The 20,588-nt window shown below is 35.3% G+C and overlaps 1 protein-coding gene across 1 annotated transcript in view; it reads right to left on the reverse strand.

Annotated features, from left to right (window-relative positions):
• UGGT2 (UDP-glucose glycoprotein glucosyltransferase 2) overlaps positions 1 to 20,588 on the reverse strand; it is an 82,939-nt gene that overhangs the window by 38,290 nt on the left and 24,061 nt on the right. Inside the window, exons 10-20 of the mRNA XM_051609031.1 lie at positions 18,918 to 18,978; positions 13,659 to 13,750; positions 11,935 to 12,085; positions 10,873 to 10,992; positions 8,628 to 8,713; positions 6,232 to 6,367; positions 4,538 to 4,669; positions 3,615 to 3,779; positions 3,058 to 3,181; positions 2,880 to 2,978; positions 954 to 1,048 (exon numbers count right to left, since the gene is read on the reverse strand). Coding sequence (XP_051464991.1) covers positions 954 to 1,048; positions 2,880 to 2,978; positions 3,058 to 3,181; positions 3,615 to 3,779; positions 4,538 to 4,669; positions 6,232 to 6,367; positions 8,628 to 8,713; positions 10,873 to 10,992; positions 11,935 to 12,085; positions 13,659 to 13,750; positions 18,918 to 18,978 — 1,261 coding nt within the window. The remainder of the gene's footprint in view (positions 1 to 953; positions 1,049 to 2,879; positions 2,979 to 3,057; positions 3,182 to 3,614; positions 3,780 to 4,537; positions 4,670 to 6,231; positions 6,368 to 8,627; positions 8,714 to 10,872; positions 10,993 to 11,934; positions 12,086 to 13,658; positions 13,751 to 18,917; positions 18,979 to 20,588) is intronic.

Genomic DNA, 20,588 nt, shown 5'->3' on the forward strand with positions numbered 1-20,588 from the left:
AAAACTCATTCAGAATGGCTTTTTCTAACGATTCTCCTCACTAGCACAGAGACTTGCCCAGACAGTTCTCACTTTGTAGCTGGGAGCTAATGCCTATTCTCCCTGCTGAAGGCAGGAAAAAAATGAAACCACCAAGGGAACACATCTGTCAAGCTTTGGTCACAGATCTAGCAGTCAGATAAATGAAATGTTTTTCTGTAACAAGGACTTGTACTCCATATTCCTCTCTGCAGTTTTTAAAGCCTCTTTTTAAGACATCTTTGGTATCACATGCTCCCTGCAACATACCAATTTCATAATTCCCTTAGCATGATTTCTGTTTGATTGCTGATTAGTAAATCTAGACATTTTGCCAACTTCAATGTAATTACTGTTCTAACCTCTCCTGAACAGAGGCTTTTGTCATTTTTATTCACATGACATTTACCTGCATACTTTCAATACTATTATTAATACTGAAGAACTTAAAAATAAGAAAATTCATAAATGTGGATGATCCTCCTAGCATATTAAAACACAAAAAAAATCAAATCTGCATCAGAAGCACACAAACAGTATGTGAAAAAACGATCACTTCATGGCCACAGCTATGCCATATGATACAGGAGAAAACTGCATCATATCAACAGACATTATCCTGACTTCTCTGGCTCAGGTAACATGCTAGGATACCTCATGGGAGAAGGAATATAACTGGGAAGAAATTCACCCTTTTAACACAATGTCAGTTTCTCTCCTGTGTCAGGAGTCCATGAACCAAATGATCATTTACAAGCCCATAAGATGACAGTGCTGCAGGAGAGTAGAGGAAAATGAAAGCACAGTCTTGTAAGCTTGCACCTGACCCAGAAAAAATATTGTAACACCTTTAAGAGTATAATTTTTGAACGTGCACACTGTTGCTACGAGCATATTAATAATCAGTATTTTAATATAAACTGTTAGAAACTCACCAGGTGTTTCAAGGCATTAGAAAGCATTCGTCTCCCAGCTGGCTTATCAAAATCAGCAATAATCCAGATAGTAACAGCATATAATGCATCTTCATCTAAAAATTAAATATAGTCTTGCTTTACATTCTGGAGGATCTTTTCACAAGTATTGAAGAATGAATTAATTCTGTTAGAGATTTTGAAGTTTATATGTATGTTTGCTGACTTAACTGAAAAGCTAATCTTTGCCACATCAGAATCTTTTGCCCTCTGAATTACGATAAAACTTTTATGAGGCAATGAATTATGTTACTGTAAGACAGCCACTAAGGTAGCCACTGTTGTTGTACCACTGAAACAAGATGGCCCTAAATAATAAGCTAGTTCCAGTAACAAGACTTGCTTTATCAGAGGTTTCTTGTGAAAATTTGATGGAGGCTGGTCACATACCCAGAAACAAAAAGAACTGAGTAGTTACATGAATACATGAGTTAGGCTATTCACTTTCCCCAGCAACAAAGGAAGAGTCCTTCAGCCAAAGACAGGACAAAACTAACCATTTCTGGACACAAATGGGAAAACACCAAACACAGTCGAAAAACTACTGTAAACTACTGCACAGTTGCTGGTCTATAGCCTCCTGTTCTTTATTCTTCATAGAATGGCAATTGTACATGAAAAATTCTGCAAAATTATCTGTAGAAGAATATCAGTCTACTCAGATATATCAATATATCTCCTAGAAGGTACTAGGTATAGATGAGAATTTTACAAGGTTCTGGTGAGATTCTAGGAAGAGATTATTATTATTAAGTGTTGCTGCCGTCTAGAGATACACACTAAGGACAGAGATTTCAAATGTAGCTTAAAGGTTAATTGTTTTACACAAGAGATGTGAACGAGCCTACAGATTGAAAGCCAGTCATCATTTGACAATTAGCTGGGATGCCCTGGTATGTGGCTGTGACAGATAATAAAATAGAGTAAAATAATACTATTCTAAAGAAATGTAAGTATATGGCATTTCTTTCTGATAATGAAGTGAAAACTGTATTAATACTGCAGATAAATTATTGAAATAATAGTACTTTGTTAACATTATTATTACTTTACTATTACATATGATTATATGACTAGTGTTTCTTGACAGACTGTTGTAAAAGAGCAGTTAATTGTCTACCCTAGAAGTTAACAAGGTACAAACTACTGCAAAATCCCATGCTGTATTAGCCCCCACTGTTGTATCCGTAACTCCCTCCAGCTCCAAGGGAAAGTACTTTCATATGAAATAAGAATATTGTACATCAAAAAATATTTTAAATGTACAGAAAAAAGTGAGTTTTAGAAAGATAAAAGGTATACATGAGTGATAATCCATCAGAGTGTTTTTATCTTCTACAGAGAGACAAAGCTTTGGATATCAAAATTAAACAGCCTAACTAGAGGAAAAATAAAGAGATGCTGAATGCTAATAAATAAAGAATAAAATTATTCCTTAAATGGTAGAAATGCCTAATTTTGATATAGATATCACAAAAACTATGCATTCTTCACTTGATAACGCTGCAACTAAGAGTTATTTGAAAACTGGATATGATCTCTTTAATATCGTCAAGTAAAACAATATTATGGGAACTGAGTCTGTTTTGAAGCTGCAGAAGTCTTGCAAAGCTTTTTAACTTAATGTCTGTAAAACAAAAAAAACAACTAGCCATGATATCCATCTCATTTCAAAACTAGAAAAATCTAAAATAACTATCCTATTAATTACAATTCACATTTATAATATTAGTATGTGATTTGGTCTGAAAAGGTACTTGAATATTGGAAAATGTATTTATTTACATGGGAGCCTCAGGATATTATTTAAGATACTTTACTAGAAACAATTTGTAATGCTTATATATATATGTACACACACACAAGCCATATAAAAAATAAACATACCCTTTTTTGTTAAATACTTCATGTTGTCTGAAATTACAGCACTTTTATCTTCTGCATCCAAAAAGGAGAAAGTAGAGAAGTCTTCCACATCAAATGGAACTGCAAAATATAAAGCACAACAGGTTAGACTTAAAAAACTGAAAATCATAACGACAGCCAATCCAAGCAATGTAGTTACCAGATCTGGATCCAAAATGTATGTATCTTTTTTCTGCTCCAAGAATAATGGGGTTTATACGGGAAACTACATTATGCTGATCCATAAGGAAATCCATTGCATTTATATGATCATGTAACAAACCCTGCAATAAGAGAAAAATATTAAATCCGTACTTTCAAAGCTTCAAGACAAAGACTGACCATTTGTATAATCTTTCAACTGAGCTTCAAGCTTCTATATAAATCAAGTTATAGGCAATGGCAAGTAAAAAAACATATAAATATCACACATTATTTCAAAATATCAGATACACATTTTTCAATGAACAAAAGCAGTACATTCCCATTTTTTTTTGTTAAAAAATTCAATATAATTACTATAAGTTTAGTTGATGCTTTAATCTTCTATAATATAAACATACTGTTTCAAAGCCATGACCACAAACGGAAGTAACAATTTAATTTCAGTTGTGATATTAATTTCAAGCCATTGCATTATAAAAAAACGAGAACATGACTCAAACAATTCACTGCCACATATTTCATCTTACATTCATTCTGAAATGTTAAACATACCATGAACACTGCCCTCTGGAAGAACCCAGTGGCATCAATAATCCTCTGAAGAATAACTGTCTCTAACTCTGCAGCATCCATCTCTTCTCTGTTAAAGGGCACGCCATTAAACAGAGCTTGAGGCAATGGACCCAGGCCAGACTTTTTATAAAAGGTTGCTCCTGTCTGATCATACAAAAAATATCACAGGATTAAATAAGCTGTGGCAGACTGTAGCAAAACAGGAAACTAGTATCAAGAGACAATGAACTCTACTCTCCAAGCACAATTCACTGTCACACCTTTTCACGAGTAGCAGGGGCAAAATGGGAAATGTTTGGAAACCAAACAGGACCCCTGGGACTCATTTATGTGGTGTTTTGACATTTTGCTTTATCATCTTGCAGAGAAATACTATTATATTTTGCTTAACGTTCTTAGGAAAAAATATTAAGCAAATAACATTGAAGATGGACCTTAAAACAGTTAGAGCTTTAGGTGGATCAACATATAGACCTTTTCCTTAAAGACAGCACCCTAAAAAAACATAACAAGGCTTTTTTGTTCAGAAGCCAAGCCTTATTTGATAAGAAAGCAGAACAAGTTATTTTTTTCTCAAAATGAGAAAAGGCAGTGAGACAACCAGAAATAAGGTATTGTAAGTAGTTCCCACTGCAGAAGAATTTCTGCAGTGTGAGAGAGACCCCTTGACACGCTTACTAGAAAAAAAAAAACTTGTGTTCCTGAATGCAGCAGGGAATGGTGAATTTTACTTGAGAGAATAGTAATGCAGAAACCCTTTTGACATTTCCACCGATGACTGAATGGTGGCTGAAGAAAAATTTGATTCAAAGATTCTGTATTGACTGGCTTTAACATTTACCTTAGCAAATGCAATACCTTGTGTGTCACAATACTTCTTGCCACTTTGCTCTCAAACATACCTTCCTCCCTTCATCATACTCAGAATCCACAGCTAGTATGCTCTCAACATCAGCATGTGGATATTCACTCCTAAGAAGATCTTTCACATGTTTTACTGTTAGAACATTTCCATCTTTCACTTCATGGTACATCTGTAAAAAATTGTGACAGAGAGAAATTTTAGAAGTTAAATAAATTGTCAGTCAAACTTTAATAAAACTGCTGAAAGTAAATAAACAATGATGTAAGTGTAACCTTTTTCTAAGGCTCTAGTCAATTTTATATTAGTATACTTTTATATTACTCTTATTGTTATATTGCAGTATTTTTATTGCTTTAGTAATTATCAACATTGCATATACTCTCTTTTTCATCAGAGCACTGTTCTGATCAATCTATTATTATTATATAGTCTAAATTATAGGCTATTCTTATATATAGTCTAAATCCGAAGTGGCTAAGGAAATAATGCTACGTGAGCTGAATGTGAAAGGTTATTTTTCACCACTGACTAGAGACAGAACCTAAACTGTTACTGTATATCTATCTATATGGGATGAATCTAAGCCTGAATTAGTCAGTAAGGCTTTTTCCTACAGTGATAATTTTGCCTTGCCAATGATATTTTATTTCATAGCATAAGATTTTAATACTTTCATCAAACACAGAAAAGAAATTTGAAGTGAAAATTATTCAATCCATTTCTTTTCAAATGTGGAACAATAAATTTCCTTTCACACCTCTGAGTATCTCAAACATGTCTTTCATTGATTCTATTTTTATTATCTTTTAATTATATTTATCATCCTCTTCTTTTTATATTACGAAAAAAAATAAATAGTGGAATGAACATTTTTAAAAGCACACTGTAAACTGATATTTTTTGTGATCTGGTCATGGACAATAGTCACCCATGCATGTCAGCTCCTAACACTTTGGGATTTCTATTTCTCTTCCAAGGTATTCCTAATTACTTCAGTTCCCTTCATCTTAAGCTTTCTGAGTTTGTCCGTTACATTAGTTTCTAGGCACTGAACAAAACAGCAGACAACAAAAGTAAGAAAAAGTTTTATGTATTAATACCATATTCTCTGATATAATTTTGCCTGCAGAGTCTTCACACAGACTGCTCTCTTTATTTCCCTCCATTCATCTCTCATCTCTGAAGTTCTTGTCTTTACATGAATCTGCATTCTTTAACTCAGAAAACCTGTCTCATATACATATCTGGAATTTTACTGTTTCCTACACCCACAAACAGCTCAAGCATGACCAAAAAATAAGTTGTATCATTCCTCTTCACTGTCTACACTAGAGAACAGCTAAGGGTTTTTCAAAGCTTTTAGGATTGCCAGAGTGATATTAAAATGTCTGTACTCCAAGAGATACAGAACACAGAACCAGGCATCACGTTAACACAAATAACAGAGAATCGTTTTGCACAAGGAAATACTTAAAGCTGTAAGGCATGCAACTACCTTTTTATATTCTTGAAGAAAGCATGTAGATAGGTAAAATGACAAAAGCAAGTTGGTTTCTAGAGGCATAAAGTATTTCTGCAAATAATTCTATAGTGTATTAAAGATATACATGTTTTAATACTTTACACTTCCATGTAAAGTAAATTCAAATGTATCGTGTTGTCACAAAGTAGCAAAATCCTAACTACATAGAAAAGTAATTTAAAAAGGTGATTTCTTGTGAGAGAACTAACATTAATTATCAAGGTGAAGGCTTGAGAAGTGTCAGATTCCTCTGCAATGTAATTAAAAGTTCTCCAAAGAGCTATTCCAGCATTTTCATTCCCATCAACTTCTTCTTCTGTACTTAACACAAAAACAAATCCAATTCTAGAAACAAACAAAAAAAAGAGATCACACATTTTAAAACACTGTCAGTTTCAAATACATTCTAATACCAACATAGAAGAACAAGACTTTTGCATTCAAATAATCTGTCCAGCATGTAGGGATAAAAACACCTGTACCTAGTTGGTGGTTCCATGATAGTGTGTGTTGACACTGAGGATACCAGCCAAGCAGTCTTCATCAGATCTTCTAGGTGGTGCATAGATTCCCAACTATGTAGTCATTTTGGATATGCCTTTTCAATCATATAAAGCTGACAGTAGTCCCACTAGACCAGGTTGCTTAGAGCCCCATCTAATCTGCCCTTGAACACTTCCAGGGAGGAGGCATCCACAACTTCTCTGGGCAACCTGTTCCAATGTCTCACCACACTTATTTGGATAGCTACTTCACATTAGATAATTTAAACCTATTTCAACAAAATCTGTCATATCAGTATAAAATAGTATAGCAGATATTCAGGACATAATCAGATCAAAGGACAGAGGGAGGTGAGAAATATATCAAGTTTTCTGAAAATACATAATTAATGCATAAAGATGCACCATGTTCTATGATTAATTGCTCCTCCCATGTTTTACACCTCTCATTATTGTAAATAACTTTTCCTGAAGTCTGATATCATCTGGGTGCTGTAAGAACAGTCAAGCAAAACAGAATATTATGTGACACTATGGACCCCATGGCTTGTCCACATCTTGTATACTATGCACCTGGCTGTTGCTCTCATCTCAGAGAATTTTTAAATATAAACTAAGAAAGTTCAGGGAAAGACAAATCAGAAAACAAAACAACCTTTGGAACAGCTTCCAGGCTGTTTCCTTAGTAACCTAGAGAAAGAAATTACTGTGGTTGACTATGGCAGAGCTTTATTAAATCATGACTGGCATCTAGAGAGTGATACAGACTGCTTAGTCTCTGTCCCAATTATAAGAGCTACAGAGACAGTAAATGAAGCTACTGAAAAAGTCTTGCTCAAAACAAACAAAGCAGTTTTTCATACACCACATAGTGCAACTCTGAAAACACTTGGGAAAAGATATTATGGGTGTTAAAACATTACATGAATTCAAGGGAAAAAAGAAAAGTTTATGGAAGAGAAACCCCATTGCTCGTTGCTAAATATTTAAAAACTACATCTGGGTCTAGAATTACTTAATCTCTAAATGTGTGAAGGCCAGGAAATTACTCAAAGTACCTGGTTGCTCTGTTTTTTTCATTATACCTGGGCAGCTCCGGGTGGCTTGCTGCAGACAGGCTCACCTAAATGGACATGGAGTCTGACCCAGATTTGCTGCTCTTACACTGCTATGTATACAAAAATTAGGTTCCAGGCTACATTCACCTCAAAGACTGAAGCAGTACTGTCCCTCAGGTAGTGACAACAGTGAAAAAACACACAGATAACTAATATCTGTCCTCCATTACGTTTTTTGTCAATGACGACAAAAAATTACCAAACAAAACAAGCAAACAAAAAACCCACCAAAAACCAAAACCCAAGCAAACAAAAAACAGTGATTAGAATTAATAAAATTAAAAAAAAAAAAAAAGAGAAAAAGCTCTAATTTATTGAGGAAACAAAAAGCCATTTCACAGGAAGATTTTAAATACTCAACATGGAATTCTTATTTCTGAACCTCAGATCTCATTTGAACATCTTTTTCTTCTATTAAGCTGTGGAAGTAACAGGCACTTCTGAGAGAAATTATTTTTTTCTTCAAGTAGGCATCTCAGGTCAATGAGATTCTTACTCAGAAGTGTCTCTCTCAAATAATGACTAGTTCAGACTCCAACACCTACTTTTTAGAAATTCAAAACTTGATGAGGATAATCTCGCTTTGGTCTTTAAGTACTAATATAAAACCAAAACTAGGTAAAACATCCTCAATTGAAAGAACTAAATTAAAAAATGCCCTCAAATCTTGTTTAACTTGGAATATTTTGCTTAGAATGCAACTTCACATGGGCATGCAGAGGGACTATTGGACAACATATTTTTCAACATACTTTTGCAGTTCATTTTCCACACCTTCGGGTATGTTATCCCTTGCAACCTACTCAAGAGTACTTAATACAGGAATAAGCTTAATACAAGCGGGTAACCAATGGGTCTTATTAGAACGTGGTTGCATTGGACTTCATTTGAATTCACATCTTTGCCTAGAAGAGGAGAAGATGAAGAAAAAAGGAAAGTAAACTTCTTTTAAGACTTTTCTTCAGGACTTTCAGTTTTCCTTACCTAAGTGGTATATTATGATGATAGAATAATTCTGCCAGTTTCATATAATCACCTGTATCTTCTAGGACAGGATCAACAAAAAGTACCTAAGAAGAGAAAAAACATTATACAGCCAGTATTTATTCTGTGTGTCTCATGCATCTTTGTATGCACCCTTGCAGTTATTATAGCTTGAAGAGCAAAATCAGATCTTTCCAGCATGCACAGAATCTAAAACTGGGATCTGTCTGCACAGGTAGATTATGCTTCTGCAGGTTTAATTATGACATTGGCACTTTATTTATTCAGTTTTACACAGCAACTCCCCTGCTGAAATGCAGCAGAATAATTTTCAAAATTTTAAACACTCCCTCCCACTCAGATTATACTTAAATGATACGTTGTAGATTTCTATAATGTAGATGTTACACATCTCTGCGAGCACTTAACTTTGAATACATAATGCAATCTACTTCATATTATACGCATCTGATGCCTCATTATAAACATGTAATTTTTTATTACATATCATTTGTATTTTGGCTGCCTTTTTACATAGTGAACTTCCTGGCACTTGGGTGACTACATCAGTGGACAAGAGAAGAGCTACAGATGTCTTCTATCTGGACTTCTGTAAGGCCTTTTACATGATCCCCCACAACATCGTTCTCTCTAAAGAGAGATATGGATTTGATGGACTATTGGATAAGGAATTGTCTGAATGGTCACATCCAGAGGGTAGTGGTCAATGGCTCAACATCAAAGATGGAGATGAGTGACAAGCTGTGTCCCTTCGGGGTCCATACTGGGACCAGTGCTGTTTCCTATCTTCATCAATTACACCAACAGTGGCACCAAGGGCACCCTCAGCAAGTTTGCAGATGACACCAAGCTGAGTGGTGTGACTGACATGTCTGAGGGACAGGACGGCATGCAGAGGGACTTGAACAAGCTTGAGAAGCAGGCCCATGTGAACCTTGTGAGGTTCAAAAAGGCCAAGTGCAAGGTCCTGCACCTTAGTTGGAGCAAATCCAGTATCAATACAGGCTGGGGATGAAGACATTGAGATCCACCCTGCAGAGAAGGACTTGGGGGCATTGGTGGATTAAAAGTCGGAGAAAAAGCTGGACACGAGCTGGCAATGTGTGTTTGCAGCCCAGAAAGCCAACCACATCCTGGGCTGCATCAAAAGAAGTGTGGCCAGCAGGTCAAGGGAGGTGATTCTCCCCCTCTACTCTGCTCTTGTGAGACCCCACCTGGAGTACTGTGTCCAGTTCTAGAGTCCTCAGTATTGGAAAGATTTGGAGCTGTTGGAGTGGGTCCAGAGGAAGGCCACAAAAACTACCACAGGGCTGAAACACCACTCCTATGAGGCAAAGGCTGAGAGACTTGCGGTTGTTTAGCCTGGAGAAGAGCAGGCTCCAAAGGGACCCCATTGCAGACTCTCAGTACTAAAAAGGGGCTTGTAAGACAGATGGAGAGATGCTTTTTACCAGTAGTGGTGACACAGTCATGACAGAACAAGAGTTTTAAAACAAAAGAGAGCAGATTTAGATTGAATATGAAGAAATGAAGGTGTTGAGACACCACAGGCGCCACAGGGAAACAGGTTGCTCAGGGAAATTGTGGAGGCCCCATGATGGGAAGCATTCAAGGTCAGATTGGATGGGGCTTTGAGCAACCTGATCTAGTTGAAGGTGCCTCTGCCCATTGCAGAAGGGTTGGACTAGGTGATCTTTAAAGGTCTTTTCTATCCCAAACCATTTTACGATTCATACAATTACCTTTTGTAATTTAAGTTTCAATTTAAACAGGCAGTAGCTGTTCTCTTATCTTACTAAGTGATACAGAAAGCTGTGTACAACGGCAAAATTATGCTACAAGACTTTCATAATTAGTATGCTTTATAACATAAATCTTTTTGTACCTTAATTCACCATCTCTAAAACAAGATCATTTATCCTTTCCTTCTCTCAGTAGTGCACTATGAAGAACATTTATTAGTAGCAGTGAATTATCTACATGTAGCATGGAAAGGAATGGAAAAGCTGCTGACAAAACTGTGCCCAAGTCCACTTCCAGAAATCAGACTAATTATGACCTATGACTCACTAGACAATGATTTTCACTATTACCAGACCCACACAGAAAAACATGAAATTCTAATCTATCTTAACAATGAATACAGAACATGTATTTTTCAATAGATTGTCAGTCCACATATTAATACACATATTACGCGAAAAATGAAGCTCTTAACACTTACCAAATTATATAAATTGCGTCTAATCTGCTGTATAACTCCAGGAAATGCAGGTTTTAGCAGTTCCTGATAGCTTGCAGGCCATGTGCTATAGCTGTGATCATGTTCTATATTATTAACCCACTAAAACAAAAAAGGCAGCCATTTCAAAAACACATTTGAAAACACATGGAAAGCTTGAAAAGAGAAAAATCTTTATCTTCTCTTTGAAATAGCAACAGAAAATAGCTTCTAAAACACATTTTTTTTTCCTTTTCAGTCAAACTATCTGATGTTTTTATTTGCAGTATATAGTAAAACTAATAAGAGATGGAAAAGGAAAAAAAGACTGCACTCAGCATCAGGATGTGAATAAAAAGATTTTTTCAAGCGTGGAAACTACTTTCACAACATAAAGGCTTAATAACTTACCACACAGATATGCGTAACACAGCATATCTTGTAAGATAAATACAGTATTTATTTATAACCTGCAGCAGCACTTTAGATACATCAAAACAACTAATCAATGTATGGCAAATTCGTTCTTCTGTTTTTCTTCTGTGCAAGCCTGCATACACTTGGCAAACAAAACAGTGAAATATGGTTCTTTCAGGTGAAGAAAATTAGTATTTTAGTGTCTTTTCCACTGGTATATAAACTTTGCAATGAAAACTATGTAAATTTTGAAGATGGGAAAACAAAAGAGTCATTGGACAATTGAAAACTTTTTTTATTTTTCAACAATTCTCTTCTTATACTTGTAAAGTACATTCAGCAGTCTTGCATAACACAGATATTACGTACCTAGATTAATTGCTGTAAAGTAAAAATTCTATAGCTGTGAGTGTGCAAGGACTCTTAGATACATTCATCATTTATTTTAAACAACCCACATCTTAAAATTTTAATAAGGCATAGGGTAAAGAAAATTACTCCTAAAATACCTTTAAAAGATAGCACCCTCCAAAGTATTTTCAACTGCTTATTGATAAGTTTTATGCCTAGTATTTCACTTACACTACAAAAAAAAGACAGCCTCATACATTATAAGATATGTCAAATTTAAGTTGTTCAATTACTCACTATTATCGAAGAGTGACGAATATCGAGTGCATAACTGTCATCTGTAGGATGTACATGCAACCTCATAAATTTACTCAGGATCTCCTCTTTGATTCCAAGTTCATGAAGGCCATGCATCACTTTTCCATCCAGTTTAAGAGTCTCTAAAATACTTTTTCAGGAAGACAAAATGCATAATGTCTACACAGAACTCTTGTCATGACGTAAAAAGAAAAAATGTTTTGAAGATTATTACATGGGGATTATTTTTTGTACTAAAAATTATTTTTATATTCTCCTGCAGGCAAATATTTAAAATAAAATCAATTAACACCGTATTTTCCAACTTATTTTGAAATAGAATGACAACACATTATGCATTTTTTTTCATTCACATTTATTTGATATGAAGGAATTTCATCCATCTTTAGTAAGACATGGCAGGACAGCATAGTGGAAGGTTGTCTGTTGCATTATCTCAGCTGAGGCAGAAACCCAAGCAGGAGTAACCTAGGAGGAAGCTTTACAAGTGCAGCAAATGATGGAGAGACAGACAAGTTCTAAATCTGTATTATGGCAGAACCCTAAAAATGGGATAGAGGAAAACCCATAGCTACACCTCTAAAGAAGACTTTCCCAAAGACCCAACAGGATTCTGGAGCATTTATTGCAATCTGAAAATTCATATGACAATGGAAACAACCCTGAAGTACTCACCAGCAGAACCCAGCAGGCAAGATTTTACAAATGGGTTTACTTTTATCTTGCTTTGAGTTTTCACTATTCTGAAAGGTTTCCTCTAAAATATATTGAAAGTAAATCTAGCAGTAGCACTAAAAAGTGCTATCAGTATTTGCATCATCACCAAAAAAGATGCAAGTGACTCAATCTCAAAACTCTGAGGAAAAAAATTAAATAAAAATCACAAGTATAAATGTTAAATGCAAGGAAGTTTAAGAATTTTCTGGGAGGAGAAGACATTTTGAGTTAAAAGATAGAAAATAAGAAATTGTAGACTCTGACAAATCATAGGAACATCAAAAAAACCTCAGCCTTATCATCAGTAGATTTACTGACAGTCTGCAGGCCAGCAAAGACAATTTTGAATTAGTCATATCTGTCCTGCTGTTGACAACATACAGAAGAATGCAAGGGAAAACATTTACAGTTTACGAGTGCTTGCATAAAAGGGGTGAGTCACACTCAAAATAATTCTACTATGATTACACAAACTGGAAAAAGATTTCTTACACTAAAAAGTGTTTTAGTGCTGCTTTAACAGAACTTCTTACAGAGAGGTGGCCAGACACAAACTCACAAGCATGGAGAAAATAACCTAAAGCATTACGCATCTCAACTTCATGCCAGCAAATTGTAATTTTTTAAGAAATATGGACGTGAAAGCACTTAAGTTACTTTTTTATAAAGTGCTTTTCCCACCTTTTCATACATTGAATTCCACTATATATGTGTTGGATTCCTTCCACTTCCAAATTAGTCTTACATGGAGACTCAAAAATTTAAGCAAATTAGAAAACATATTCCAAGAAAAAAAAAATTCTGCTTTCAACTATTTACACAATGTTCATATTCAAAGGAAAACCATTGTAAAACCAGTGTTTGTTCTACTGGAGCTCCTTCTGGTCCCCAAAATGCAAGAGTTGAGATTACCTATCACTGTGAGCACAGCTTTCCCAGTATTATTAGCAATTTTTGTTATCTTCAAACAAAATATACCGTCTTACCTGAAAGGATCATGAAAATCCAGGTCAATATGAAGGCCATTTAGAAATAAACGTGCTTCTCCAGGTTGGATTCCAAGTGTTTCATGAAAATGCTAAAAAGTAAAAAGTACTGCTAACTTATTTAGGTATATGTCAACACTAACACATACTTATAAATGTATATATACACATATTTATATACATATATACACATGAAACTTTAAGTAATTCTGAAAAACAGACACATTCAATCTCTTCCATCTAATTTATTATTTTAGCTGACTGTTATTGGCAAAATTATTGACTTTTACAAGTGTTATTTAACACACTCTCAATGTACAAATACAACATAAAATAGCTGATAGCTCCTTCCCTAAACAAGCTACAGCTTCCCTACCTGTACAAGTTAGAGGAAGGACATTTTATCAGTGTCTGCCAACAGAAAGTGAAAATACACACAGATACAGAAATATGGCTTGTGTTTGAAAAATTACTCCTACATATCCATTGAAGAAAGGGAGACTTTGCATGTGTCCTTCAGCTTTCTCAAGACCTTAACATCTTCCACAGTTCCAAAAAGACATGTAGTTGCAATTGTTATGGGGAATTAGGACAGACAGACAAGAAACACATAATCCCATCTAACAAAGGGGCCTTAGAAAAAACATAGACCAGAAAGGGACAGCATAGCATAAGTGGAAAAAAAATTATGCAGTAAACAAATACAAGAGGAAGAAAGTATTTAGGAAGTAAAGTATGCTTTGTTTCAGAGGGCTGAGAGACATCACACTGTTTAACCTATGGTGGCTGTAGCAAGATAAGTAACACAAGCAACTGCAGTAGTTTGTTCCAACTCACCCCATGAGGAGCAGTCAGATTTCCAGATCTGTCTTAATTCCCAGAGGAATGGAAAGCACGAAAAATATGAGGGGGGGGAAAAAAAGCAAGCTGAGAAAGATATTTTTTCCCCATTTAGCTCCCACTTGCTGAACAAAATAAGTGTGAACAGAAAACTTTGCTCTTGGAACAAAAGCACACTAAGAGCAAGCAACTCAGGCTGAGTATGTTACTCCCTTATAAGCCAGTCTCTGAACAAATGAGAGAAAATAAGGGAAACATTGAAAGTGATATTATTTCTTTAAAGTAGTGTGGTTACTTTCAGTCAGTTAGGTATAAGTAAACCCAAAGCTAACTGGTTTGTGTCATTTAGTGCAACCCCTCATGAATGAGACAACAGTTTACCTTAAGCTTCATTTCCACAACCCAAAGCAGAATGGAAATATATAGTAAGCAGATAAAAATCAGGACTCACCACGAAGGAAAAAATGCAGCTGTGATAAGCCTGAGCCAAACACAGATATCATTATGAAAGCCCAAAACCTGACCTTGAAAAACAGCTTTTGAATTTGTAAATTTAATTTATTCTAATAATGTAATAATATTTGCAGTGCTTTTTTGTATGTAGATTTACAAAGGATGTAATGTAATTACTGATGCTTGTTATAAATTATCTAAAAGCATATCTTCAAGCTCAGACATAATGTGAAGGATATTGTGGATTTGGGAGGGGGCTACATCCCACTCATGCTAAAAAAAAGATAATAAATATTTTTTTGAAGAATTTAGCTAGTTATTCTCTTTCATGAAAATTTTAGTAGACACTTACAAAATTGGTATCAGTGGGCTTTAAAAAATAAGGAGAATAAATGTATGGCAGTAAGTTTCCTGTGGTCAGATACAGAAAACAAGATAATTTAATAACTTTCTTAATAAAATTCACTTTATCCTCAGTTATGTATGCCTATAAATTACAGAAATGTGTAGGTTTTTTGTGGGTCCCAAAACTTGGTACAGAATAAGGTCTTCTGTCTTCTTTACAACTAACTGCTGCTTTGAATTACTCTGGCCCCAGTGCAGGGCTTCATATTTATCTTTGTTAAACCTCATGCAACCATTAAAACACAAACTAGAAGTAGCAGCTGGTGTCTGACATTTATATTTTCCTACCACAGCTTCACACAGAATTACACGCCCTCCCAAGGTCTCACTCTACACATCTCTTCTAAGCAGCCACAATTCATAGATGCCTGACAATGCCAAGTGCCCTTGCAGCAGGTGAAATTTCTGATTGTTTTACCTACACTGTTTGATCCTGAGACACAAGCAAAACAAGAAGATGGGACATAATTAAACACAATGACGAGACTACTCTGCACCAGGCAGAGAAGCACTGTAAGTCCAAGGTATACCTGGTATTTTTCTGCAGTTGGCAAATCCATCTTAGGATTGCAGTTTTATCATCAGCTTTGTGCCACAAAGTACTGTGACTGCAGAAAAATCTCCCTTAATGCCACTGGACTTGAGGGGCAAACAGTAGATATGAAGAGAAATACAGACTCAAGAAATCTTATCAGCATCCTTCAGGGCTCTCACACACATCTTGTGAGATCAGCTAGAAGAGGTCTCCTCCCTGAAGCACTGAAATCAGCATTTAGGATAAGTACTACTGAAAGGTTACTGGTCAATTCCTATGAGCCCAGATACTCATGTAAACACAGACATTGAGAAAGACTGCAATTAGCTGATGAAGGTCATAAAAGTCCTAATACTAACAAAATGAATGCAAGAACAATGAAAAAAGTTATCAGCTACTGGGTAATAAAATGGAAATCTGAAAGTTTTTCAAATCCTTCAGTACTGCAGTAGTAAAAGAACTTGAGCTGAATCAGAGTCGAGACTCATTTGATTGGGCATTTGATTGTTCAGAAGAGCATCCCTTTACCAAAACAACTCTGATGGAAGGATTATTTGGGCATCTAAGACTAGAATTTAAAACTGATAATGCTTATATAGTATTTTCTTGCTAAACTGTTAGTGTTTAATGAGATTTTTTTTTTTCTTTTATCTATAGCAGTTCTTTGTCTATTTCTCAGTTAGGCATCAATTCATTACACCTAAATCATCACATGTCTTTCAACTTCTAATACTTTTATTTCCTCTCATTGCATTTCCTATTCAACTTTCATTATCTTGAGAGGGAATCATCCAGTTACACACAGCATGAGATCATACATCTCCTGCTGCTAGATGGATGTACTGCAGTTCAAGAATGCACATGCCAATTTATTGTGCTCTAGCAGCAGAGTTCAGGAAGTTTCCCTAATATCCTCTTATAGTTTATTTCTTTAATACAGTAACGGAATCCTAGGAGTGATCCAGCCAGCCGACTGCACACATTCCCAGTGTCATCTGTGTCAAGATAAGGCATCTTGAACTGGAAAGTACAGGTCAGGCAGAAGGAAATGGCTGCCCCAGTGGACAAATCTGCCAGACCTGTATTCTGGCAGAACACATCCAGATTTTGGATAGCCTGTGGTGGCTCAAACAGCATCAGAACTTCAGGTTTAGGCAACTCTATCATGGTCCACAAAGCAACCACTGAATGAGTCAAATTGTTTTGATGCCCATTGACCGCATCTTCCTTGTCATAACAAGGGTTTAGATACCATCCAGAACTGCCTAAATGCAGACATCTTCATTTCAAACCAAATCTTAGTTACTTTTCCTAATGCTCATATTTAGTAATAACAGCCATTTTAATTCCCGATGTACCTTTTTTAGTGGGTTTGGGTTTTTTTTTACATTTTGGGGTAGAAGAGATGTTTTTGATTAAGCAGTTGGTTTTTATTTTTGTGTTAACAGAGCTGCAATTTGAGAGACATTGTAAAGACTTCATCAAGAAACAAGGCAAGTCCTGATACCAAAATTCATACTCTGGACAAACTATGATCATCAGGGCTTTGTTTTGCTTTATCCTGACTATAACCCTAACAACAAAGAGAAACAGGAAAACGTGTATCCCAACTGTATACAGAAAGCAATGAAGCAGGGTGCAAATACTGATTTCCTCCTCCTTGAGCAAAAACTGCGGGGCCTTTCCCCAGTGCAAGAAACAAGATGCCTGCATATTGTTGAGCCCACTCTAAGATGTCCCTGAAAACCCAAGAAGATGCACTCTGCACACAAGGAAGCTGAAATGCTTAAGAAGGTGAACTGCTGGGATAAGTGAAATGTATTCTCAATACACCAGTCCTACACACAATCACCAGTGGAAAAAAAAAAGGCCTACACAATTGTTTGCCTAACTGTTTACAAGGACATAACACTTGAGCCTGTCACTACTTGGGCAGGAAATACTTAAGTCTGGAAAGCCTTGTATTAGTTCTGCATGGTGGAGAACTCTAACATTCATGTGACATTTTTGCTACAATGGAGATAACAAGATGTTTATGAGAAGGCAGCATCAATACAACAGAGACATTGTCCACTTCCACTATTTTGGAAGGTGGAAGAAACTGGAAGGGCATTCCCCTGGAGATATTAGTCTTGTCAAGGCAAGAGGAAAAGGCTTGAATGGATACAAAGCAAAAGGATATATGGAAATATCGCAGAAGTACAGGAGTGCCATAAGTAAAAATTAATCCCTTTCACTACAGATGTTGGTCAGTCTTAACACCATAGGAAAATATTTGTTCCGAAGATCAAGATTAAGGACAGGTCATTTCATGTGACCAGTCCTAAAATCATGATGGCTAATGTTTAATTTTAACACTCAACTTGAAAGGAAAAAATCCAAACTCTGAACTGAGACAGAAAACAAAAGAGATGTCATGGACTCAACAAACACAAAGTAGCATCTCAGGATATATCTCAGATCAGTCAAAAATCACATGAACAATGAATCCTCATGTGACAAGGTACAAAAGATGCAGTGCATCGAGGATGAAAAAATCAGTCTGCCATAGACAACATTAAAATACCTTGCAGAATAGTAATTCAGAAATTGCAATTCAGTCACTAAAACCAGAAATAAGAATCTCTCCAGGGGTCTTGCTGTATGGTACAGTTGCACACGTGATGCTCAAAGCCAGCATGTGCTGACCATAATCTAAGCAGCAGGCCTAAATTCAACACCAAAGCTCTAGAAAAATTAACTATTTTGCTTCCCCAAAATGCAATTTATGACTGAACACACCACTCTAAAAATTGTTTGTCCTTGCCTAATTGTGTAAAATCAAAAGAGGGAAAGGAAAAAGTACCAAGAACAGCAGAAAGTGAAAAAACTGAATTATTCCAATGTCATGTATTTAGTAAAAAGATATTTAGAGCAATTAGCTCTTTTTCTCTGATAGAAACCATGTGAAAGTTGCTACACTAAGAAAGATCTCCAAAAGCAGTAATACGATAGTCAAATGTTCACTTGAAGGAATAAAAACAAACCTTCTGATTTTCTTCTATTTCATTTCGCATCTTGTTGTCTACAGGGACTCTGGTCAGTGACCTGTGAAAAGAAAATATTGGTATAATTCAACCACTTTATTAAAAAAAAAAATGTATTAAACAATGTGAAATGAGTGTTTTAATATCATATACAATGCACTGTAATTGAATAATGCTTTAATTAAGACTGAAAAGGAAGAGTAGTGCAGTGTCAAATATTTTCAAAACAAATATTTCGTTCTTACTCTAGTAAGCCCAGGTTTCAAATTTTTGCTAGGTTTTGTTGAAGTAATATTATCAGCATATTTTTAATACTCTCAATCTTTCATCTTATTTTTCTTTTCTGGAAAATAGTGTATGTTATTAAAAAGTTGTTTGATCATTTCAATTATCACCTAAACAAATACTGTATTTGTATATGTTGATGTTACTAACTCTACGCTACACAATATCACAGCACAGGCAGCCCAGGATACAACTTGTTTTTTTGGCCAAAGGCAAGGAAAATATGCAAAGAATGGCCACTTGAAAATCAGCTGAGATTAGAAAACTGAGTTACAGATTGAGACCCTTGAAAATGTTAACTATTCACAGTTAAACTTTTAGTTTATTTCATCATTCTGTCTTTAGAAGATAACCCACTGATTTGTCTTTCTTACCTTTCGAGAATGTTGAGGAAGACTATTTTAACTTTCTCTGCCACAATGTATTGTATGTGAGGTTATAATTACGAGGCTATTTCAAAATATTCCCAGAGGCAAGTTAATTTCTCCATGTTTTAAGAAACCCTAGACCATATTAACCTGTATCTGATTCTTCCAATAAATGCCACAATAAATATTCTAGCTGCCTACATAAATATTTTTTTCAAAACACGATTGTACATGTTTTAGCAAATCTATGTGGAGCGTTAAGAAAAACTGGAGTAATCTAAAACTTGAAAGCTACCTAAACAACCCAAGAATGATTCTACTAAGCCAACTTCAATACTTATGGATAATAAAATGGTTATAATGGTTATATTAATACAAATCCTCACCTCCCCATAAAAGAAAAACTGATCTACAACAATCAACTCATCATTTTTCACAATATGTCAGAAGACACAAAATCAGTTTACTTTAGCAAATATTCAAGCTTCCCAGATGATCAAAGAGACTACTTGTTAAGTGCAAACAATATGATTCCCAAGCTTTGTTTATAAATTTTACACAGTTCAGCACAGCTAAATATTCTTTTTTTCTACTCATTCCTTCTAAGTATTCTACCATACTGTTTTTGCCACTATGAATCCTTTCTGGACCATGTGATGAAAGGGCAATAGAGGATCAAAAAAGGAGCTCTGTTTACACCAGCCCATCCTTGGTGAGCTTTTCTTGGGCTTTCTCAAAATAAGAAAGGTGTAGCTCAAACTGTGGTGTTAATACAGCACTAAAAAAACAGTCAACATGGTTCAAATACATTATTATCAACAGTCATTGGAGTATGGGCTTAGTAACCTACTTACTATTGTTCAACTAATCTAAATTCTTTCTCTCAAGGCTTTTATAATCAAACTGCTAAGTACTTTCTATGCACATAAAGAACTTGCTAAATGTATTCAATATTGAGTAAATATATCTTATACTGTATTCTTTTCTTGTTCACTAGTTATGAAATAAAAATTGTATA

Source organism: Apus apus, chromosome 1 (assembly GCF_020740795.1).
Source record: "Apus apus isolate bApuApu2 chromosome 1, bApuApu2.pri.cur, whole genome shotgun sequence".
In the NCBI taxonomy this organism is placed as follows: Eukaryota; Metazoa; Chordata; class Aves; order Apodiformes; family Apodidae; genus Apus; species Apus apus.